The sequence below is a fragment of the Accipiter gentilis genome, chromosome Z (assembly GCF_929443795.1).
Source record: "Accipiter gentilis chromosome Z, bAccGen1.1, whole genome shotgun sequence".
NCBI classification, from domain to species: Eukaryota; Metazoa; Chordata; class Aves; order Accipitriformes; family Accipitridae; genus Astur; species Astur gentilis.
Genome location: NC_064919.1, coordinates 88,628,268 through 88,653,243, shown reverse-complemented (window position 1 = coordinate 88,653,243; position 24,976 = coordinate 88,628,268). Strand labels below are relative to the sequence as shown.

Below are 24,976 nucleotides of genomic sequence, written 5' to 3'. Positions count from 1 at the left end.
ATGCATGCAGTACAGCACCTCATCAGTTTGGAAAGTTAAACATTACTGTAACAATCTTTGTTACTAAATTCCCTTTGGAACTCAAATCTCCTGTGGAATGTAGTATGAGATGACTTAACGAGAGAACAGGACTTTTAAAGGGGAAAAATTAAAAGGAAAACATTTGTATATTAACAAGAATATTTGTACATTAACACAAATCATTAAATGGTACCAAAAAAAAGATTTGTAGAAATTGGAGATTATCCTACTCCTGATTTTGAAATAAGTTCTCTGAGTCTAATCTTTCTCATGTTTGGAGTTCTGCTGGTAACTTGAGGAATCAGTAAAGCAAAATTAAGGAAGTTGATTTTCAAATGGCAAAGAGCAATAACAGCATAATATCATTAGGTAGCTGGAAGAACAGGAAACAACATTAATAGAAGTTCTCCCTTCATCAAAACAGGAAATATCATTAATTCAAAAGCCTTTGTTTACCTGCATCCGACTAACTTCAGAGGTTATTATCCATACTTTCAGGATGCCAGTCACTGAAACTGCTACAACAGTATCCTCTGGGGAAAAAGAAACATTAGGCTGATAAGTACAAGGACGTCTTCATTTTGTTGCACACTTGTGCTTATCTGAGTACAAAAATATACTGAGAGTCCCTCAACATTAAAAGTTTACCAAAACATTCCTGAAGTGTTTGCTTCAAAATCAAACGTTTATTTGCAAAGTGGTATTCCAGAAGCACATATGCACATGCACAGATCCCATGGGTTTGTGTTTAAATCTCAATTAATACTCAGGGCTCAAATTAAATGGGGGAAGGGAAGTCACAGTTGTTTCTAGTATTGCTATCACACATTGTGGGTTGTCCCATCACTCTCCCCAAAGGCAAGGGGTTACTCTCCCAAGAGGAGAGATTTGTTGCTTATGCCTAGCTGTCTGCCCACACCAGCCTGCGAGGACACTGAAGTTTAATGGGAAGCATGCTCTAGTTATACAGCTGCCCAAGCATCTCTTGGCTGAGGGTTCCCAAAGGGCATCTCTGCAAAATTATTCCATTAGAGTTACTACCTTCACAAAACCCAAAGTATATCAAGTGCTAGTCAAACTTTCTAGACATTCCTGTTTCTACGAGACAAATCTGGTGTAAGAACAAAATCAAAGGGGTAACTTCTTGATTACAGTATAAAAGCAATTACAAAACAAGAAGTAAAATTAAAAACAGTAACAGGAAATGCTTAATACCAGAGTTCACTTCCAGTTGTTCCAGCAACTTAAATGGTGTGGGGATAGCAATCAAGCTTTCCCTTCCAGGACTTCAGGAACACTCAGTTTACAACTCTGTCAGCCTTAACTCAAGATAAAAGTCTCTCCTTTTTGTAAGGATCATCTTCCTTAATGTTCCCCAAACCTCTTAGGAATTACAGTCTCCACAACAGGAAAACCTGAGTGAGACACCTCTCCAACTCAGCTGCCAGAATTTAAAGCCTAACAAATTAACACAAACTAGCAGAGCAAAACAGATGTGTGGACAGGTATCACTTCAAGCCATGTCAACTAATCCACCACCAAACATGAGCCGGCTCACATACCTCTCCACTAAACTGACTGTCATCACTTTTAGAAGTTCCTCCCTCTAGAGTCTTTAGGTTTTTTATTGTGTACTTTAATCAGCATATTCCTTAAACACATTTCCTACAATAATAGCTTTGAAAATGTTATGACGGCACTTTTTATAAGCTACTAATCACAAGAAATACTCATAGTACGTATATATCTTGTCAAAAATTACAACGTTTGGCTTGCCAAATGATCTCGATATATACTATACATCACATCAGTAATGCAGATGACAGCCTTAGCATTTAGAGTGCTTGCACCCCTTCCTTCAGTCTCATGGCAGTTTCCAGGCTTTTGCTGTCAGAGTGCTCTCCAGAACTCTTTCTCAATTCTCAAAGAGAAAACAAGTTATCATCCTAATAGAATATGCTTTAATTAAAAAAAACCCAACACCAAAACACTCTTCCCGTAGGAAGGTTCCTTGTCCTTCAGGTTTCTGCAGATGCACACGCTGAAGATGACAGAACTTAATCTATCTAGTAGGTGAACGTGGATCCTGATGAGCACACACACACAGGGCGACTTGGCTAGATTTTAGGTTCTGTTCATCAGAAAGCAGTTACATTTTAGCCAGAGCCAAAACTGTCATTTGATGAAACAGCAACAAAGATAATACTGCATAGATACTAACTAGCCTCTTTTTCAGGGACTAGAAATAGCCATATATACTTGCTTTTTGGAAAGGTTAGCACTTGCTGGGTGTTGCCCAAGATCACAGGGAGTAATGTTCTAATTCCTCCCCAGGTCCTTGAAAAAGTTGAAAACAGTGTTTCCCTCACAGGGAGGCAAAGCCTTAACAAAAGCAAGAAAAATAATTACCTTGTGTCCTATTGGATCGAATGATAGTCATTGAGCTGATCCAGTCAGGAGATATCTTTGATAATAAAGAATAAAGAACTTCAAGGCTAGTAGCATCCACAACAAGAATTTCTGGATAATGCCCATGGCATAATAATCTTCCTTCACGCTGAGTCCCAACTGTAAACTGATAGAACTAAACGGATATTAACAAAATACAAAAATTATCCTCCTTGTGACACATTGGCTACTTCATTTTTAATCAAAATCATAACTTCATAAAAATATTCTAATGCCTATATGTTTAGAAATTACTATTCTGCACTAATGAGGGGAGCTTTTTGCAGAGGCCCCCTTGCTCCTGTTCTCTTCCCAAGGCAATCCTTACCCTGTACACCCAGCTCTCCTGTGGCTGACAGAAGCCTGCCTCAGCCTTCCCTGCTAAGATCATTCTCATGCTCCCACCTGCCCTGGCAGTACTCCTCCAAAAATTTTCTTTCCAGCCTCTCTTATTAACTATGATACATTTTTTCAAATGCTGAAAAAATGCCCTAGGGCATTTGATGATACAGCATAAACTACATAGGAGATACTGAAATATGCATATAATGTCATTATTAAGCTTAGAAACAAACAAACCAGCTTTGCTTTGATAACTGATCTATAGTTATCCATGCATTACAATATAGAATAGGACCTCTGAAACATACACAAAGTACTAACCTGTATGCCAGTATGTGTGCAGGCTAGTTTAGTAAACTCTATGCATCTCCCATCATTCACATCCCACAGACACATCTCCCTGAAATATAAAAGGCAGATTAAAACTACATGGAAAATATTTCAATTGCCTGAGAGTCGAAAAATCATTTACATCAGGAGAAACTTAACCATTTGAACCATTTGTTAGTGACTATATGAATTGTAGTTAGATAAAGGAAACTCAAAAGCAACTTGAATTTCCACTCCTTCTATGTGAATCTAGACAACCTCTTCTTCCCTACAAAGATAAGGGAAACAAGTGAAATGCCAAGGTTCATCATAAACAATCAATATTAAGTAAACACAAGTATACAACAGAGAATTTCTCACTTCTCTCACAAATGTTTCAAGTCATTACACACTTCTGCTGCATCCCTAAGTCATCCAAAGATTAGCTTGCTTCTTCCCCATTTGTGAGGAAGAGAACAGCATTACAGAAAACCGAACTGTGTCAGGTGGCAGTGAACGCTGCGGGTTTTTCTGAAGGCCCAGGCTGTTGAGAGGTGGAAGCATCCCCTGGTACTCTTCAGCACTTGCAAGACCAAACTGAAAGCACTGAACAACAAATTATAAATAGTACCAGTAAATGCTTTTCTGACTTGCCTTATGAACAAAGATTAGTTACCTTTATTAATTCATTCCAATTAGCAGCCATTCTCCTTATTTACATTACTTGAAAAAAACCAAACAAAACACTTTTTAAAATTTTATATTAAAATTTAATCAGAACAGAATCTGTCAGCTGCTTTCTCAACTTTTTGCCCTTTACATCAGATATATAATTTCACAATGAAAACATATTTTGGTTCTAAATCCAATGGAAAAGTTTACATAGTACTGCAATCACTACAAGATAGAAATTCTAAGTTTTGACACATTCAACTCTCAACTTACAGGTTAGAAGGTTCTTCAGTTATAGTGTTCCCTGCTTTTTCCAGATAAAAACCCCTTTATTTTATTTGGATACATGACAGACCTATACCTGGCCAGCTAAATTTACACAGGCAGAGGTTAAGAAATTTCTTCCTCAAACAGAGTTGAGCAAATCGGCCTCAGCCTGGAGGTCCACCTTTCCATAAACAAAAGAATCCAGACTCAAACTTCTTTCTCCTTTTCTGGTATGCAAAACAAGCTTATGAAAGTCTGTCATTCTAACAGTAAGTTCTGTACATGAATGAAGCAGCCCTCAAGAACGGACTGATGCTCTTGGAAGGAATACCTTTGCAAATACTTCCAGGTCAAATATTCTGCCTAGTTTTCATGGTTTAATCCCAGCCAGCAACTAAGCACCACACAGCTGCTCGCTCACTTGCCCCGCACCCAGCAGGATCGGGGAGAGAATCAGGGGAAAAAAAAAAAAGTAAAACTCATGGGTTGAGACAAGAACAGTTTAATAAAACAGAAAGGAAGAAACTAATAATGATAATAGTAACAATAATAAAATTACATTAATAATAAAAGGACTGGAATATACAAGTGATGCACAATGCAGTTACTCACCACCCACTGACTGATGCCCAGTTAGTTCCCGAACAGCTATCCCCCCAGCCCCACTCCCCCCAGTTTAGATACTGGGCATGATGCCATATGGCACAGAATACCCCTGTGGCCAGTTTGGGTCACTGCCCTGGCTGTGTCCCCTCCCAACTTGTTGTGCCCCTCCAGCCTTCTTGCTGGCTGGGCATGAGAAGCTGAAAAATCCTTGACTTAGTATAAACACTATTTCACAACTGAAAACATCAGTGTGTTATCAACATTCTTCTCATACTGAACCCAAAACATAGCGCTGTACCAGCTACTAGGAAGACAATTAACTCCATCCCAGCTGAAACCAGGACACTAGTGAAAGACAGCTGAGTTGGAAATGTTAACTTTTCAAAGCAAACTTTGAAAAGGTAAAGTGGAAAGGCATACTTTAAAGACAAATTACACATGCATACCACATTAAATGTAAGAGTGTTCAAAGTCTCCATTAGTTTAAGAAGGAATATTATGATGTCTAGTTGCAACTTCTTTCAAAAATACAGTTACTTTTATTCCAGAATAATAGTCTCTGCAAAAGGACCTAATCCATTTTAAACCTATACCTCCCCTCAATAGGTAGCATGTTCCCTGTACTGTTAAGACTCAAGAAAGAGATGCTAAAAATCAGCACTACTATGAGATGGCCTGCCACAGGACAAAAGTGAAGGGCAGCCCATCTTGTTCAATGCAAGTCCATGGAGGAAGATGATTCATTTGTAACTGGAATGCTTATACCTCTACTTGGAAACTCAGAAGCTATTCTAAATTGTTGATAACAACAGTAGTTACTCCAACTCTGTGAACCAAAAATAGGCTCATATTTTGGTGAAAAGAAAGCTCCTGCCTTCCAGAATGACTCTAACACAAGAATAAGTCCATGGCCCATTTCATAGAAACGGCTTGCTGATAATGAGGATTCACTTTCATATAGCCAGCCAGAGTACGAGTGTAGATACAAGGATACGGGGAATGCATCCTCCCCACTCATGGGGGCTGGCCTGGGCTCACGGCCAACTCTGATAAGTTGCTGTCTGGTCTTGAAGAGCTCAAGAAAGTGCTGGAAGCTGTCTTGGCAGGGGCTCCATGTTTCTGCGAGGCTGTTTAAGCTGGGTCCTCTTCCCCGTCCTGTCTGAGCCGCGCTGCCAGCTTGGCCGCAGTGACCCAGACCCCAGCTCCCAAGGGCCACTAACACCCAGGGGCACAGGGGAAAAGCTAAATAACACATGTGAGTTACGAATGACAAAACTAGTTGGTCCCAAAGCTTTGACCTGTAATTTATCAAATTGTGTATCTTTTCAATAAATTAGCCCCAAATCTACACTAAAATATGAGTGCATATTTGTATTGGGTTTGCATGGCAAGGTTTTGGTAGTGGAGGGGCTACAGGGGTGGCTTCTGTGAGAAGCTGCTAGAAGCTTCCCCTATGTCCAACAGAGCCAATGCCAGGCAACTCCAAGACAGACCTGCCGCTGGCCAAGGCCGAGCCCATCAGTGACAGTGGTAGCACCTCGGGATAACAGATTTAAGAAGGGGGGGGGGGGGGGGGGGGGAAGTTGCTGCAGAACAGAAACTGCAGCTGTAGAAAGGAGTGAGAACATGTAAGAGAAACAACCCTGCAGACCCCAAGGTCAGTGAAGAAGGAGGTGGAGGAGGTGCTCCAGGCACTGGAGCAGAGATTCCCCTGCAGCCCATGGGGAAGCCCATGGTGAGGCAGGCTGTCCCCCTGCAGCTTGTGGAGGTCCACAGTGGAGCAGATCTCCAGCTGCAGCCCAGGGAGGACCCCACGCCGGAGCAGGTGGGTGCCCAAAGGAGGCTGTGACCCCGTGGGAAGCCCACACTGAAGCAGGCTCCTGGCAGGACCTGTGGCCCCATGCAGAGAGAAGCCCATGCTGTGGAGCAGGTTTTCTGGCAGGACTTGTGACCCCATGGGGGACCCACACTGGAGCAGTCTGTGCCTGAAGGACTGAATGCAGCCTGTGGAAGGGACCCATGCTGGAGCACTTCGTGAAGAACTGCAGCCCGTGGGAAGGACCCACGTTGGAGAAGTTTGTGGAGGACTGTTTCCTGTGGGAGGGACTCCACACTGAAACAGGGGAAGAGTGTGATGAGTCCTGTCCCTGAAGAGGATGAAGCGGCTGAGACAATGTGTGATGAACTGACTGTAACCCCCATTCCTCGTCCCTCTGCACTGCCGGGGGAGGTAGAGAGAGAATTCAGGAGTGAATCTGTGCTCAGGAAGAAGGGAGGCGTGGTTGGAAGGTTTTTTTAAGATTTGGTTTTATTTCTCATTACCTTACTCTGGTTTGATTAGCAATAAAGTAAGTTAATTTTCCCCAAGTCAAGCCTGTTTTACTCGTGACAGTAACTGGTTGAGTGATTTCTCTCTGTCCTCATCTCAACCCACAAGCCTTTTGTTATATTTTCTCTCCCCTGTCTAGCTGAGGGTGGGAAGTGACAGAGTGGCTGCATGGTGCTTAGCTGCTGGCTGGGGTATAAACCACAATATTTAATTGAAAAGTTAGAGTATTATTTTTTTTAAATTACTCGACTAGAATCCCCATTAATGCCAACTGCATGAAAAATCCTTCCCCCTTCTGCCCTCTAAAGAGTTACTCTGATAAGTACATAAAACCTCTTAAAAAATAAAATGTATTGGCTCACGTATTTTTTCTTAAGGATAAAAATCAAACACTGCAACAGAAATATAGATAAATTGTGTGACAGGTTTCCACATTTTAAAACATGTATTAGGCATCATTTCCTGCCAACAAGCTACACAACTCAAGCTTGCTTTCACTCAAGAAACAGATCTTGGATAAGCAGAGAAAAAGAAGCAAAATATGCATCTACTGTCAACTGAACTGACAAACTCATGCAAGCAAAAAGATGACAGAAATCACAGAAGTGCCTTGACTGAAGGAAATGACACCACATATCTCACTGCCCATCCAAACATAAATCACCTTTAGTGTTCCATATATTGCTTTACATACAGCTGTGTGGTGTCCTGCCGCTGACTCCCACAGTACAACAAATAACAGAGGAAGTCCTCCAGGACTTCAGGCACTTCCCTACACTCCTTTCAGGTCACAAATCCAAAATTCACACCACACTCAGTATCTGCAGTGGAGAAGTCCCACTATTTGGAATATCTACAGACATCATACTAAGCAAAAACTATAGTGTATGTAAACAACCTGATCTCTCCTCTACCCTCAATTTCCATTATTTAACAGATCTGCATATTAATAAACCCTCAGGAAACTCACCCGCTTTCTGATGCACTCACTATATACTGCTTTTCACTGGAAGCAGAGGCCTTTGATAAACAAGTAATTGAGGCTGTATGACCAAACAGCAGAGCTCTGGGATTAATCTAGAATCAGGGAAATAAAATGTGAAGTAAAAATAACATAGTCACTATTACTTAACCAGAATATACATATTCCAGATTTCCATTTTATGTATTATGTAAATATATATCTGTTAATATACACACACACACATATTTAATTAGCATAGCAGTGGATATATAACCTTGGGTTTGCACAGAATGCTGTTATAGTACATGAAAAAAAAAGTTTCTACCTAATACTGCAATACAGATTTGTGAAAAAAAAAGCACTTTGCAAACTCACGCTATCAATATTTTTAAACCATAAGCTGTACTTGGCCCAACTTGAATGAAAAAATTGTGTTGCACTGCAACCATAGTTCCCCCCCCAAACAAGTATTGTTCACAACCCTATACATTCATAAATAAGTTTATATAAAGCCCATGCATAGATTAAAAATAAAAAATAAAACTGTCCTTTATTTGTCCCTTCTATAAAGAACTAGTTGCTTTAACCCCTTCTTTCTTTTTACATATACCAGACATAAACATAATTTATGGGGGTAACTCAGACACTGAAATTTTTATGTATTCATTATAAACTTTTCCTGAAGCATGTTGCATTTTTTTTTTTTTTTTAACAAGAAAGGATTGTTTCACTATTCCATTCCAAGAGTTTAAAACTCTTTGTACCAAGGCAAACTACGAGATCATATTCAAAAGAGACACTTGCAGATTTCAACTCTAGGGCAGCCACTGGCATAAAACAATTAATTATCAACCTTTGTCTCTGCTACAAGCCTTTTTCCTCTTTCAGTTACCATGTGAAAAAAAATGGTTGAATAAAATAACCACCTTAAAAAGTTCTCCAAGTACAGTCTTCTGATCACTGGAATCTGTTTTTACAAAACAATTAAGCAGCTAAGCCTGAAAGTAACAACTAGTTTAAAGCAGTTCCAGAAAAGAGGAAGTAATTACTTAAAAAAATTACTGCAGGAGCAGCAACGAAGTTCAAGAGCAAAAACATCTCTTTCTAATCTGAAATATTCATTAAGGGAAGCACTTGTGTCAATCCAGGCCTCATGAGAGGGAGGAAGAAAGGACAAGTGAACAGGGCGTAGAGAGAACTGAAGACCAAAATAGATACAATATCAAAGAATGAAATAATATGGGCAACAATGATACACACTTTAAACACACAAAAAGCTAAGATTATACAGACTTTAGTCTTACCTCTAAATCTAAAGAAAGGTCCCAGAGACATATTTGTCCATCATGGCACCCTGTGACGATCATCGAAGCATCCTCCATGAGCAGCAGGGTGGATATGCAGTGCGTGGGGGCTTTACGACCCCACAGGACGATAGGCAGAACGAGGCTGTTCCCTGCCATTTTGCTTACGCGCCTGTCAATTTAATCAAGATAATAAATATTACATCTCAGCAGGTATGCCATTCCTGCACTTAGCATGTTCTTATCCTCACAAAAACTTAAAAAATTAGTCTGAAAGTGAGAGTACTTTTGAAAAGTGTGTAGTCATCTGGAGTAAGCTCCAGAGCCTATTTTTCACTAAAGGTTGTTGAAAACCTACAAATGCCTACGATCAGGCATATAGTAGCTGCTGCAGCCCTGGGACTTAAAGCGCTTGTTACTTTGAAATTATTCTAAAAAGGGTGATTTTGGCAGAAGTATGTGTGTGTATAGGAATATGCTGTTTGGTACCTATACGTGCAGGGACACGCTACTTTGAAAAGTATCTTTTGCAAAATGTGTAAGAAATCAAAATTGTGAAGTTACAGTACTACCACAGTTCACTGTATTTTTCAAGTGACTGTTTAAAGAATGTTATTTAATCCATACATGAAGATGAACAAATTCCCTGTTGAGAGAAGAGGTGAGATGGTATACTGTAATTTATTTGAAAAATGGTATATATAGTGACTATGTTTCTTCCCTATAAAATGTTTTTGAAGTCACTTCAGACTGTCAAAGCCAAAAATTTCTTGGTGACTGGGAAATAGAGAACAAACATGTTTGAATCATAACTTCAGAGAGAATGAAGACATTGTAGAAACTCAAGTTGTAGTAATAAAAAACAGTTAAGAGGATTACCACAAGATTTAAACACCAAAACAAACCACTGTTTTTGTTAGCAACATTCTGAGCTTGCCAACCACTTAAACATTTTTATTATGTACAATCCTTGAATCCCAGTTTGCTTATACTGAGCTTGTCAATGTATTGTCAGTTCTCCGGCTGGCCAAGGGCCAACGCAAGCAGCAGCTCTGGGGACTGCCTGCCTGCACCCCCGCGGCAGGGAACACAAGAAAGTCCATGAGCAGGAAAAGGAAACTGTAAATACAAGACTTTCTTTTGCTTTCCAGGTAACTGACTGAGCTTATGATTGTTTGGGGTATACTTTTGGGGTACATTCTACATTTAATAAATAAAAAAGCTAGAATTTAAGGTATATTTTGATTGCAGCAATGGTGAGTTTATAAAAGACCTGAAAGATCCATTCCAGTTACTATTACTCTCTCAGAAACAACTGAAAAATGGTACATGTAACCATCAAGCAGAGAAAATATGTCAAGAATGACTGACATTTTCTTATGGGTCTCTTATTCTGGATTCAGAGTTGTAGGAGTTTACTTCACTGCGGTAAAAGTTTGAGTTATGGAAAGTTATTGCTTGGAGCATTTAGTGATAAATGAATGGGTGAAACGTTTGTGTTAAATAAACAAATGCTCCTTAGGTACTATCTTGTGGAGGTTTATGTTCTGAACTTACACAGCTCAAAACAGAGCAGAATCTCTGATTTAGAGGAGTATAAACATATCAAACACAGGCAGGATTCACTAAAGACATTTTTTAAAAATATGTATTTTCCTGTCTTTCTATAGATACATATTCTTCTAGCTTGAGCAACCCAGCAATATTTGCATTTGTTCACAGATATGTAAACTTATTTTACAGCTCTTCAGAAGAGGGGAAAAAAAATTCTGAATTATGACAGAGGAAAAATAAAGGTCATCCTGAATCTAAGGTTCACTACAACTGCACTTCTCCACTGCGACAACCACAGTTCCCCTTTGTGTCCCCATGATGCTCCGATTGGACAACAGCAATAGTTACAAGGAACTAACTAGTAAACGAGTAGAGTCATGCCGACCCACTGTCCAGCTATTGCCAAATACCACACCACAAAATAATCCCACCTGTCCTTTTACCAAAGGAAGCACAAGCATGAGCTCCAGATTTCCATGGAAGTTGTGGGAATTTAATCAAGTAATCTTCAGTTCCACTGAAAACTATCATGCAAGGTTTAGCAGCTGTCCTTTGAGACAAACTCAAATTTGATATAAACAGAGACAACTACAGAGATCTTGCTTGCACCAACCATGAACTTGACTTTTTGATTTTACATTACCCTGGCCATTCCCAGCAGTTGCTCCCACACTTAAACAAGTGCTTTCTGCATCAAAAATATCTTCCATTTCAAAACATTGGTTTTTACTATGCTACATGGAGTTCAACACAAATTAATGTCATCTCTCACCTATATAAAAATTACAGTGCAATTTCTACAAGAAAGTAGGTTTTTTATTAATTTTGACAAATGCTGAATATACTCCTAGTGCAACCAACCTCTGCAGCCAGAGAAATCGAACATGATAATGTACATGGAAAAATGGGGGAAGGGAAGACAGCAAGAGCAGAATAATGAATAGCTAAGTATTACAAACTGTAAAACAGCTTACAGGGCCAGCTGGACATAGCAATCCTCAAACTTCTGAAAAGTGAGAGATGCATTATGGTTTTTCACAAAATCTGTATCATAAAAACAGTAATTTCACTTACTATGAAGTGCCATTTTATGCCAACTCTTTTCTCACATCCAATTAATCTATCTTTATCAACAATTACTTATTTTAGTCAGAGTTGTTATTTAATGAACAAGTATAAATAAAGACCAACAATCAAGCATTTAATCTACTGCAACATACTAAAAGCTACCCTGGAACTAGTAGTTGTAAAACATGCCTGTAAATGTAGTGTTAATTGTTATGCAATGGTAGATCAATTGTTCTGTCTGGATGATCACAATACAGAACCATAAAATAATGAAAAAATTTTAAAGAATCTGGTGACTTTACCAAGAGCTACAATTCTAAAAAATTATTGCTTTAGAGTGAAATAACCATAAAAATATAGTGAAAAACAGAAATAAAGTGTTGGGATGCAATACAAAAATATGCAAACAACAGCAACAAAAATGACCAAAACAAACAATCAAAAATACACATTTAACTCTTTTACCACCTGTTTTTTGTAATGAAATAAAACAAAGGACACACTAGGAAAGGTGGGGAGAGATAGAAATGTCTTTGCTTTAAATATACTAAAGCACTTGTATACCAACCAAGGTACAACATTCTTTGCAAACTGTTCTCCCCTTGCTACCTGCAAAAAACTCCCTTAGCAGCTCCACTACTGCAGACTAGAAATGCAAAACTGCCCAGATTAATCCTGAAAGATGCCACAACTGCAGCCCCCGCCGGTAACACACACAGAGCATTCCTCTCACCCCCCTGACTAGAAGACACGCTGGCTAGTAGTGACCGCAAAAGTACTTGTTTGACTACACTTTCTCCAAGGGTATTTTTCATGACAGTAAATGGTATTTGATCATCAGTGTCATCTATGCACAAAGTTTAAATGGATAATAAAGCAATCCATCAATAATTTCAGAGCCGAAAAATCTAGCAGTAAAAATCCTGATAAGCAACATGAAAATATCTTCTTGTTCCTTTCATTTCCTATTGCTCACAGATCAGGGACCAAGTCACAGTATTTACATGTCACTTGATTGTTTCAGTGATGCAAGCGGCTACACTTTTGAATAAATACAGAAGCTCCCCTAGCAGGGCACAAAATTGTTCCTTGAAATTTTTAAGTCAGTTTAATGCTCTTCCAAACTATTTATAAAAACTTTAAAACTGATAGCACTATAAATATATACTTAAACCGAATTTTCAAAGGGAACATACAGGATATTACAATGCACAAAAGCATTAGCACATACAAGTAACCTAATGCATTTTATATTTTCCATGCAGAAAAACACAAGAGAAAGCACTGAAAACATTAACAGCAATATACTTTCTAAAGGCTTACAGATATTCACATTTCAAAACTCTTATTTAAGAGAAACAGAATTCTTAGAATATTTCATATCAACCCTTGGGAGAGACAGCAAGAAGAAAAACTACCTCTTTCCTTCTAGTTTTTTATTATGGTACCGCAATGCCTTCATTAAAAACTTCATTTTCAGGAAGTACCACAAGCTCATTTTAACAGCTGAAGAATTCAGTCTACAGAGAACAACCCTTCTCTATCATTGGCGAACACTGAATATATCCCCTGCAAAGACCAAAACTCACTTATTGTCTGTAAACAATCAATAATTTTTTTACATCAATGATGACAAACTACAGTAGCAAATAAACATTGTACTATTGACAAATGGTCAAAAAGCATGCAGTGAGTCATTATAAATGAAATCCCACATTCTAGCTATTTATACCTTTCTAGAATAAACTATTTTTGCAGAAAAGGGAACTGGAACTTTGAACTGGAAAATGGAGACGTCAAACTGAGTAGAGTTCTTCCTGCTTAATACCCCTGTCTTCATTGGGCTTGTTAAGTTCTTCTCTATCACTTCCAGAAGAGCCAGAATCCCAGTTTACTTCCTCCAAACACCCAGTAAAAGAATGAGTTGGTGTTTTTGCATGTATGTAGGGTTGTATGTGCGTATATAAATGTATGCATGTATAAAAGCATACTTGTAGCTATTTTGCTTCACTTTCAAATTACCTCCCCCAGAGACAATAAATATACAGATGCAGGGATGTGGGAAAAGACTTGACAAAAGCAGAGGCTCTCTTTTTCATTCTCTGCCCCACAACAAAGGATCTTTTCTCTCCTTCATAAGGTGAGAGTTGCAATGTAAATCACAGCATTGCTATCATTTGCAGTGTCCTAGGAAGTTATTTCCACTCGCATCTTTGGAGTCAAAGCCCCTCTTTTTCAGTCCCTTTGCACAACCCTGATAGGCGACACTTGGTATCCCAAACCCATATAGTGCCTCATACTCCCTCTGAATAAATGCTGGCTCTTCCACTACTCGCCTACAGCAGATAACTGCTGCTTATACCTGGAAGTTGCCATCTCTTTGAGGATGTACCAGAATAGTCCAGAGGTGCAGGGCATGTTTCACCAGACACAATGACTAGAAAAACATAAAATGAAGATGGGTGTGTGTGTGTGTGTCCCATTAAAACTAAAGTATCTTAGATGTCTGTTTTTCTGCTGCTCTATTTTTACCTAACTGCAAACACAAACACTGAACCACCCCGATGGCCTTCTACTGGATCACTCCAACACATCAACATCTTCCTTGTACTGGGAGGCCCCAGACTGCACAGAGTCCTGCAGTGCAGCTTCGTAATCCTTCCTCTCTTTTTCTTGGCCTGCTGGCTACAGTCTTGCTAATACAGTCCAGCATGCAACTCTCTTGGCCGCAAGGACACACAGCTTCTTATCTACCAGGATGCCCAGGTCCTTTACTGCAAAGCTGCTGTCCAGCCCGTTGTCTCCCAGCCTGTGTGCCATTTCAGATGCAGGACTTTCCATGGTCATCAGGAACATCCCCCCATTACCATGACCTTCCAGACACAGAGAGCAGTCTCCCAACCACATCAGCCACTGTCTGGTCCTACGGATTTTGACTTTCCCCCATAAAAACCAAGGCAAAAGTGGCACTGAGTACCTCAGCCTTTTTCATGCTTTTGTTACTAGGTGCACTACATTGTCAAAATACAAGCCAGTTAGAGTTATAGACACATACATCTCAGTTATGTTCTTTGTATTTAAAGAGAAAGTGATTCTTCAGATTAGCAGATGATCCAAAACCTCTAAAAATAATATGCTAATCTGGTAGAATAGTCAAGTGACTCTTTCAACTTCACTGCTTAAGGCTGGTATTTAGGTGAATTTCATAATCTGGGATAAATTCCTGTTTGAGTAAAGCTATTAAACTGATTTCTTAAGAACAACATATTAAATATTGAATCAAAGATTCACATCAACATCTTGATCAAACCATAGTCCTCTAAACACTAACTAGCACTTTCAGGACTTGTAAGCTATGGTAAACTACTCACAGCTAATTTACTGAACCAAATTACAATCAGAAAACATAATAGTAATTTCAGATCAAAGTCTGATAATGACATTAAAAATTTAAAAGTTAACAGTACCTTATTATTCAATATAATCAGGGGAATGACTAGGTAGGATAGCCACAGGTATAAAGACAAAGGTCAGATGCACAGTCAGAAAGCTTTATAACAATTGTTTCTGTAACAGATTAAAGGTAAAGTCATGTAATTTTTCTGCCTCATCTGCCATACGAAATAAAACTAATATGCAGCAAATCAGAATAACACCTAAACAAAAAGCTTCTGCACACAAACCACAGCAGGACTCAAAGTCTTTATCATATGGGTTATTACCTTCTGCCACAACTCACGCTTGGAAAGTAATTCCAGTATTTTAAAAAATTATTAGCATCCCTGTCCATCTGGTTTTTGCATATACTTTCATCTTTCCAAATGACAGCAACAGACAGGCAAAAAAAAAAATCACAAACCTTCCTCCACCTGCATACAAACTGTTCCTGAAACAGGAGCATTCTATTTGCAATTTTCTCAAGTTTTCCCACAACTTTCCGTCATGATGGGAAGTCTCAAGACCTCATCAAATCTCGTAAGCCTCAAGTTATTTACCTTGAAACAGCATCCATAACTAGGATTTTTACGGCAAGAAAAAGCACCCAAACAAAATTAATTTATGGTAGGAAGGCCAGCAGCTAGTGAGAGCTACTTTTCCCCTTCGCATTGCCCTGGGACAATGAAACCAGTTTCCTTTCGCACCTGTCACTGGCAAGTGGATGTAATCCTCTAGTTGGTAGCATTTCCATGCCCTGCATGCAGGGAAAGAGAAACAGTTGTGGCCAGTAGAGCATCTGATACGTATGTAGACTTCCTTGCCCTCATATATTCCAGTGGGCAGATATATGAGAAAAAGTTTAAGAAGAAGCAGGGATAATGATGTTGCAGGCTGCACAAGTAGAAAACAAAGTTAAAGGAGAGGAAGGAAGAATACAGGATTGGAGATGTCTCCAGGAGAGATAACCAACCGGAAGGTACAATTAACACTGTGCTTCAGTACAACTAAACACACTGCCCAACTCATTTGATCTGCTGATGACGTTCAAAGCACAGACGAGGCAGACAGAAGCACACAACTTCTTCACCCTCTTACAGCACCTAGCCCTAACAGTTTGCGCACATAACATCGGTAACATTGCTAGAACTACAAAACCAGGAGACTAATTTCAGTTCAGTCACAAAAAGAAACTTATTTTAGGTTTAGCCTGTGTGCATGAACACTAAGCAACCATCATGTTGCTGATCTGCCATATGTGACCACACTGGAATTCACAGTTACCTGGGCACTTTCAGAACCACTGCATGCCTAAGTGCTACGGATTGCTCTGGTCTGGAGCAAATCACAGCAGTATCTCCCAAACAGAGACACAGGGTGTCAGCTGTACACATAAATCCAGTCAGATTGGCGGAATACTTCAGTACTTTCATGTCCCATTACAGCACTGTAGCATGACGCTGCCCAGATTTAGCTCAGCGAGCCCTGTGCTGCCGCCCTTGGGGAGGCAGATCCAGGTACACCAGGCGCACGGGAAGGATACAAGGCAGGCCAGGAGAGAGGAACATGTCTCTTGGGAAAGAAGTAAAAAGATAAGTAAATCTACCTTTGTCTTAACAGAGGACAGTAAAAACCAAGAAGAGCTCTTTCCAAACACATTTATGTCAATTAAAGCACATGCATATAAAGAATTAACCTTAGGATATGTGTGGACACCAAAAGAATCTGCCAAAAAAAAAAAAGTCTATGAATTGACTGTTTCTTTATCATACATGCTTTTAGCATGTAACAGTTCCAAAATGAATCACTAAAGGCTGTCTCATGAACATCAGCTTTTAAATAAATGTAACTGTGCTTATGTTCAAACAAAGCAACTCAGAATGGTTAAGATTAAATCATTCCTTTCCCTATCAATGTTTACCACATGTTAATGCTATTTTTCTGTATTTTCAGCAGAATTTAAATTACATTATTAATCAGATTTGCCACCAATAAGTACAGAGATGGCTGCCATCCATGACATCAGGACAAACCTTCTAAGTGGATTGCATATTTAAAGTGAACAGCAGTTTTTATGCCTAATATTTTTCACGCATACAGAATCCTTCATTCAAAAAAGACATTAGTTAAGCATTGTAACACCCCTCCTAAAACCATTTGCATAAAGACAATCATACATTTATGGTAAAGGCTCATTTCTGTTACATCGTGGCGTCCATTTGAGTAATCCAGTGCATTTTATAAAAATCTGATTATTTTAATTTTAATTACAAATGACCTTTTCCATTTAATACTTGGGGATAGAGAAAAAGGATTAACGAGGTAGGGAGAAGAAGATTAAGTACTTTACCCAGAGGTGCAGAAATCTTTCACTATCAGAACCCACATATTTAGACAATCACACCTTTCTTTAAACAGATGGTAAATAAACAAACAATTCTGTTATTAAATACAAATGGTCAGTAAAGTTTGCTATGTCAATTAAATAGCAGTTGTTTCTGAAGGTCTGTCAGTAATTTTCAAAGTCTTTGGAATTAGTTCTGAATCACTAGACAAAGAGATGAAGTGCAAAATATTTTTGCTTTATTAACCTATCATTAATCTAACAAAATGAGTTTGAATCACAGAACAGCTAAGGTTGGCAGGCACTTTATGGGATCACACCCTCCAACCCCCTGCAAAAGCCAGGTCAGCTACAGCAGGTTGCCCCAGACCGTGTCCGGTTGAGTTCTGGATATCTCCAAGGATGGAGACTCCACAACCTCGCCCTGTACAACTCCTGTTCCAGTGCTCAGCTACCCTCCAGCTAGGCTTCATGCTACCAATGGCAGCCCTTTGAGCCAGACCATTCCATGGGTTTTCAAACCACTTCACTGTCCACTTATCCAGACACATACGTCAACAGCTTGTCTGTAAGGATCTTACAGGAAACTATGTCTAAGCCTTACTATAGTCAAGATAAACAATGCTCACTGCTCTTCCTCATGCACCAAGCCCACCATCTCATCACGGGAGGTTATCAGGTTAGTTATGCACAATTTGCCCTTTGTAAATCCATGCCAACTCAGAAGTCTGAGAAAGCTTTCAAAAAGGTAATACTTTTTCAGCAAATAAATCTCTGGGGTTTTCGTTGTTTTTTTTTGTTTGCGGTTTGTTTTTTTTTTTTTTTTTTGTTAGCTAAAAGAAATTTTGGACAATATCTACAAGTTACAAAATACTACAAAACAATCTATCAGGTCAGGTCTTACACTTTGACACATGCAACAAATCATTATCATTTCAGCCTGCATCTGACAGACACTGAATACAAAACTTAGAGAATAACTGTACCTTTATACATTATCCAATTAACAGCACACCTTTCTGATTTGCAACTACAAAAATATTATTGCAACACAATGCTAAAAACTACTTACACAAAGTATTCAAAAAAATGTAGTTTTCCACAAAGAGTATTATGAGTAAACAAGTGAAGAATGCAATCAATTTTGTTAGCTGTACAATCAAGAAACAATTTGTTCACGATGACAGCAAAGTCAGGAAACTGGCGTAGCAAAAAGATAGGTAAACCAGTGGGGTGGTGCATTTCTTTGCCCCTCTCCCAGCTGATGTGCAGACTCGGGAAGGCTCGCCAGCCCTTCGCGTAAGCGTGAGGAGCCGAGCAGCGAAGCGACCCTTGGCTGTGCCAGGAACTCTTCCCCAGCGGAGACAGGGAGATATGCTGTGCGTCTCAAGGACTCCTGCTGCCCAGCGGAGGGAGGAGAGAGAGCCACTTCTCAGAACAACCTGCAGCCAGTTCTCTCTCCTAACGACCTGCAGACCTTGTTAGTACAGTCCTCCCCCGACAGGCTGGAAGCAGCCCCTATCTGTGTTTGGAGTTCTCCAACAGCCTGGGGATTTTCCAGCGCAGCTGGCATCCCAGCAATTTGTTGATGGCAAAAGTCAATCACCTTCCGAACCTACAAGCAGTGGTACTATGGGAGGCCCTTGGAGCTCTCCTGCCTGGGCCGCAGCGGGCTGGAACCAGCATCTCCCTCTGAGCGGGACGCCTCTTGGAGCTCCCAAACTCTCCTGTTTGTTTGCGAAAATCAGAGGTCTGTCGCCAAAAGCTGACACGGCTGGGGCAGATTCTCTCCGCTCCTTGAGGCTCGACCCTTTGCCCGTTGAGAGAAACACCAAAGCATCAACATGAATATCTTCACTGACCTCGAGGGGAATTTTTAACAGGCATACCTCCTTTTCTTCTCTCTCTTTTTCTCTCTTTTATTCTCTTACATGTCTTTCTCTTAGTGTCTTTATGCACATGCATGTACTAACCTGAATAGTCTATAGTAAGTAAGTTTAAGAAGTATTTTATAAGATGTAAGTGATTACTTTCAAATTTATACTTAAACTACTGTTGTGATTTTTATTCAACCATAAATGGATTTTAGGCTGCTATTGCACTCATAATCCCTTTAGATATAAACCACTGCCCAAGTCTGGGACTAGGAGTCGATCCAGCCACACCTAGACTCCAACAGGAGTTTAGAAAGCAAGGGGGTCTTCTCTGAACCTCGTGACTCAACGGGAGGGTCTCCCTTACCCTTTCCCACATTCCCTTTTACCCTATTACGTTTTTGGTCCCTGTATACATAAGTTTAGTTTGATTCTGATTTAATTTTCTTATGTGCATTTCATCCATGTACTAAGTAATAGAGTGAACCTTGCCATAAAATTCTGTGAAGTTGCAATTTTATACAAATTCCTGTTAAATAATTTTTCTATTACTAATAAAATTGGAGGTGATTCTTTAAGCAATTAGAACCCCCCTCTCTCATTTTTAAATCACACACACACACACACACACACACCCCCCCCGGTGACAACCAGGAGCATTAATGCCACCCTCATGCACATGGGCATGCATGCATACACAAATACACACGCAAAATAGGATAGCAGCTGGGGAGTTAAACTGGAACTACATTCAGTTTGATACTCAACTTTACTTGTTACAATACACACAAAAGAGTCCCCAACAGCTATCAAGGAGAACTGATGTATCCCTACATAAGCAAGAGGTGCAAGGACTTTCCAAAGGCCCCAATTTCATAAGCACAGCACACTTAATTTTAAGGTACGAATATTCACACTGACCTCACTAACCCTACTCACTGAAACAGAACTAAGCATATCTGCAGGAGAGAACTAACTTACTGTTGTGAACTTGGTCAAAACTATTATGTTTATATGAAGTGAAAAGGTGATTTCAATCCAGGTAATGATGACTAACAAGCCAGACCATCATTCTCATTATGCTGATGAAGGATTAAAAAATTAATGGTACCTGGCCTTGTTTTATCCCCATGTACTTTGGTGATTCAAAATTCATCACCTCACATCTTTTGCTTCTCCCCTAAAACAGGAGCTTCTCCATATCATTGTGAAGCCAGTACCTCTACATCCCCCAAAGTCAATTTATCTGTAAGAGCTATCTCCAAACTGCAATGCTACATCACCTAACACATCTGTACTTTGAGCACCCCGAGACGATACTTGTCACAGGGCTCTGTGTCTTGAATGGGCCATTAAGTATTACGGTAATCTAAATAAAAAGATCATGTTACTGTCAAACCTTCCCAATACACTCAAGATCAAAGATAAATTCAACAAATGCAAACTTGTGTCACAAAATAGAAACTGAAACGTAACTAGTTAAGACATAAGCTCTTCCTTAATCTTCAGGTGGCAATAACAACAAAGACAATCCAATGAAAGATTATTGCTTGTCCCTTACCCCAGCTGAGTGAATGACTACAAAAGTCTGATTTAAAAGCATTTAACAATATAAAGGTGAGATTGGTTATCCTCCCCAAACCCTCACCATTCCCTGTACGGGTAGTAGGTTACAAAACAAGAAAGAAGAAATAAGTTGGGACTCCAAATCCTTCATTATAGTTAACAGATACCTTTGAAAGCCGTTTGCAGGTTTTTCTGGCACTTAATTTGATGACGCATTAAATCCGCATATATTTTTCCTGTTTAAAATTGTCACGATCACATGAAAGACAGTTATCCAAAGCAGTTGCAGAGTAAACGCTAAATCATATCCCTAGTTTCCAGTAACGCCATGGCTGTCACAGAAAAAGGAAACAGATCAGAGAGGCGGCAATGTAACAAAAAATGGGCATTAAAAGCAATTTGATTTCCGACAACGGATTACTTCTGTACAGAGAGTCGCTCCTTGGGTGACTTTCCCTTCACAGAGAAGGAGCTCTCCATCCCATTAACAACCGGCCGCTTACTACCGACCCCCGTGAAACACAGCCCGGCTGACCCCGGCCCGGCGGTGCGGTCTGGGTGGAAACTTGTTGAAAGCCCAAGCCCGAGCCCCGCAGGCGTTGCGGCGGAGAGCCGGTACCCGCATCAACCGTCCAGGTGAAGCCGCCCGAACCTGCTGCCGCAGGGCGCCGGTGGGGCTGCGGCGGGCGCGCAGCGGTGGAGCGGGGGGGGCCGGGGGGGGGAGCCCACGTAGCCCCCTTCCACCCGCCCCGCGGCGAGGGCACGCCAGGCCCAGCCCTGCGGCCGGGCCGGGCCCACGCCGCCGCTGCCCACGCCGCCTCAGCGGGCCGGGGGCGGGAGACCGCAGGCCGCCGCCACCTGCTGCCGCCCGCCGGGGGCGGAGGCTGCCACCGCCCCCAGGCAGGTGCCGGTGCCGCCGCCCCCTCCCGCACGACACGGCGGCCCGCCCCGCCGCACGGGGGGGCCCGAGGGCCGACCCCCAGACCGGCGGGGGCCGGGGCAGCGCGGGGGCCGGCGGCGAGCCCCGCCGCCCGCGGGAGAGAGTGCCCTCCGCCCGAAGGTTGCCGGCGGCCCGCGGACCACTCACCTGTCCCCGCCGGGGCGGTGGGGAGGGTCCCCGGGCGCCGCGCCCCCGCCGCGCTCCCTCACCCGCGCCCGGTGACGGCGACCAACTGACACCGCCGGCTGCCGTGACTCCTACCACCACCACTGTCGCAAAGCCCCCGTCCGTCGTGACTGACGGCAGGCAGAGGCAGCCGGCGTCGCCATGGAAACCGGGCGGAGGACCGGGCCCCGTTCTGCCGCGGCGGCTGCGTGAGGCGGCGGCGGGGGGCGGGAGCTCTTCGGCGGGGCCCGGGCGCGGCGAGCAGGGCCGGGTGGCGGTGCCGCGGTCAGGGCCGGCGGAACGGAGCGGAGCGGAGCGGGCGGCGGGCTCCCCCCGCCCCGGTTTGGGCCCACTCGGAGGAAGAGGGGCTCGCGGGGAGCGCCTGCCGGCAGATCTCCGGGAAACTTCCGGGGAGAGACTCCTGCTCAGCCGTTACCGAGGGGCTTCGTCACGGGCAGGGCGGCGGAACGGCACTGGGGTGGAAATACTGCCGGTCTGAGGATGAAAAATGCTGTCCTCTGACGGCTGCTCGAGGAGAAATCTACACAAAAGCACGTGCGGGGTGCAGGAAGCCTGTTGATAGGTTGTCAGCAATGACACTGCAAAACGGGGTAGAGAAAGTTCTGGCTTTCATTTCTGTTTTTACTTAGTTTATCCTGGAGCGTGGTTAATACAAACATTTCACTAATCTCTCGCTTCACCCCCCCTTACTGCTTCTGAGCATTTACGCCTCCTCATTTTTTCAGTTCTTGTCACGCTCGCTTCGCTTTGTAAAAAAACTATAGTATCAGGAAACTGAAAAAAATAAATTAAGTAATTACTGTCTGCAAAAGAGAAGTGTCACCCCCATAATGTCACAAAAGCTAGTCAATAACAAAACCAGGACGATTTTTAAGTTGGCACGTTTTGAGGGAATTCTTGCACTATCCGTCTTCCAACTTTTCGGTGAAATAAAGGAGACATCTTGGCAGAGAGCAAGACCTACTGACTTTATTTCTTTAGTCTCTTTGGAACCGCAACATTTTTACTGTTGGGTTTTCGTATGTGTGAGTAATGGGGTTTAGTTACATACAAATCATCAAAGACGCTGATGCTAACGGCAGTTCAGTGGTGGTTTTCTCCTTCCTATCAGCTGTTTTGACAGTGTGCATCAATACATCACAGCTGTTTAGGACAGAAAGGGAAAATTATTTCTGCCGTTGAAATTAGAGACAACATTTTCTCTTGGCCAGAAGCAATTAAAATAGTAAAATGAGTTCAAAACTTGCTTTACTATATGTTGGCACATAACACACTACCTATATGAGGACTTGATATCGGATACGTGAAATACCACCAGTTCCCTAAAGACAAAGCAACTCCACATTTTTATTGCTGTTGAATTAGTAAGCAATTTCGGTTCAACTGCGGAATATAAAAGTATGGATAAACATTGTTACTGCGTTGGTATATTTTTGATGATAAAAGTAATGGTGAGATATACCAGTCTATCTGTATAAAGATATGCAAATTACATACAGCCACATGACTCCTGGCAAGTGAGCTTGGATACCCTGTCATCCAAGAACAGATGCCTGTCTGTAACAGCAGCCTATTTAGCATGTGAATTACTTTCAGCTGGGAGAATGGAGATTCTCCAGTTGTCCTATAGTAATAAATTTGTGAAGCCAAAGTTGCTCAAAGTCATGTGGCATTATATCAGGAGTAGGTATTTTTTCTTGCTCTTATGTTTAGAGAGATTGTTTTAAAGTAGCTACTATAAAAGGCTCAAGGATGTTTTTTGAGTTACAGAAAGCATTAAGTTTTCTTAAAATAAAGTGCTAATAAAAACATTAAACATTTTCACTTTGTTAATTATACCATTTTATCTGTCTCGCCATTGTACACGAGAAGGCTCAGACCTTCTTTATTTTTACCTTGAGGGTGGTCAAAGACTGGGACAGGTTTTCCAGAGAGGTCTCCAAATCTCCATCCTTGGAGATGCTCGGAACCGCCTTGGCAGGCCTGTAGCTGCCAGGGCATGAGCAGCCTGCCAGGGTGCCTTCCTGATCCAGCAGTTCCTCAGTCCTATGTTTTTCTAGTACACAACACAGGTTAGTGAGCTTCAGATGCAGCAGATGATGCCTGCTGGGGAAGGGGGATGGAGTATTTTGACAACCGAGTTTCTTTGCTGATTTTGTACATCGGGTACTAGTGGTCTCAGAGGCAGCTTCAGCAGCCAGCGTTGGTCAGAGCACTGCTCTGCTCGTCCTTGAAAATCACAGTGAAGCAGTAAGACCTGATTTCCTCTGTTTCAACTCTTGTTAACAGAAGGCTTGCAGGATAAAACATGGCTTATTTTTTTAGTTCCTACGCTCCTAGAATTAGTTCTGGCCAAAGCACTGGTGCAGGCCCTAGAACAGAAAGGCCAGGTGCTGGTTCTCCTCCCCGTTCCTGAGAAAGGAATAGCGTCTAGATCCTTGCCAGACTCTGCAGCTGCTTCCCGTCGTGGTACTCGACCCTTCTCCCACCGGCGGGGCTCCGCAGCCGAGCTTCACCCGCTCTCCTCCTCAGCCACCTTCTGCCCCACACCAAGATGGCGTACCTCCCCTCCCGCAATTCACCGCGCTTGCCCCTAACTAAAATGGCTGACGGCCGGGCGGCGGCTTCACCCCTTCCGTCGCTGCCCTCTCTCAAAATGGCGGCAGCTGGGCGGCTGCTTCACCCCTTCCGTCGCTGCCCTCTCTCAAAATGGCGGCGACCGGGCGCGGCACTCGCGAGAGGCAGCC

General features: G+C 41.8%; 1 protein-coding gene across 6 annotated transcripts in view; it reads right to left on the bottom strand.

Moving 5' to 3' along the window:
• The window catches only part of WDR7 (WD repeat domain 7), a 150,522-nt gene extending 125,601 nt beyond the window's left edge, over nt 1–24,921 (bottom strand). For 4 of the 6 annotated variants that reach the window (XM_049795817.1, XM_049795820.1, XM_049795821.1 and 1 more), the window contains exons 1-7: nt 24,125–24,921; nt 22,191–22,807; nt 9,263–9,434; nt 7,965–8,071; nt 3,133–3,211; nt 2,431–2,605; nt 478–554 (exon numbers count right to left, since the gene is read on the bottom strand). In XM_049795817.1, the coding sequence (XP_049651774.1) occupies nt 478–554; nt 2,431–2,605; nt 3,133–3,211; nt 7,965–8,071; nt 9,263–9,421 (597 nt within the window). In that variant the 5' untranslated portion in view covers nt 9,422–9,434; nt 22,191–22,807; nt 24,125–24,921. Of the gene's footprint in view, nt 1–477; nt 555–2,430; nt 2,606–3,132; nt 3,212–7,964; nt 8,072–9,262; nt 9,435–21,270; nt 21,436–22,190; nt 22,808–24,124 lie in introns of all 6 variants that reach the window. The other 2 variants (XM_049795818.1, XM_049795819.1) reach the window with 2 other exon arrangements.
• Nucleotides 24,922–24,976: the final 55 nt, after the last annotated feature.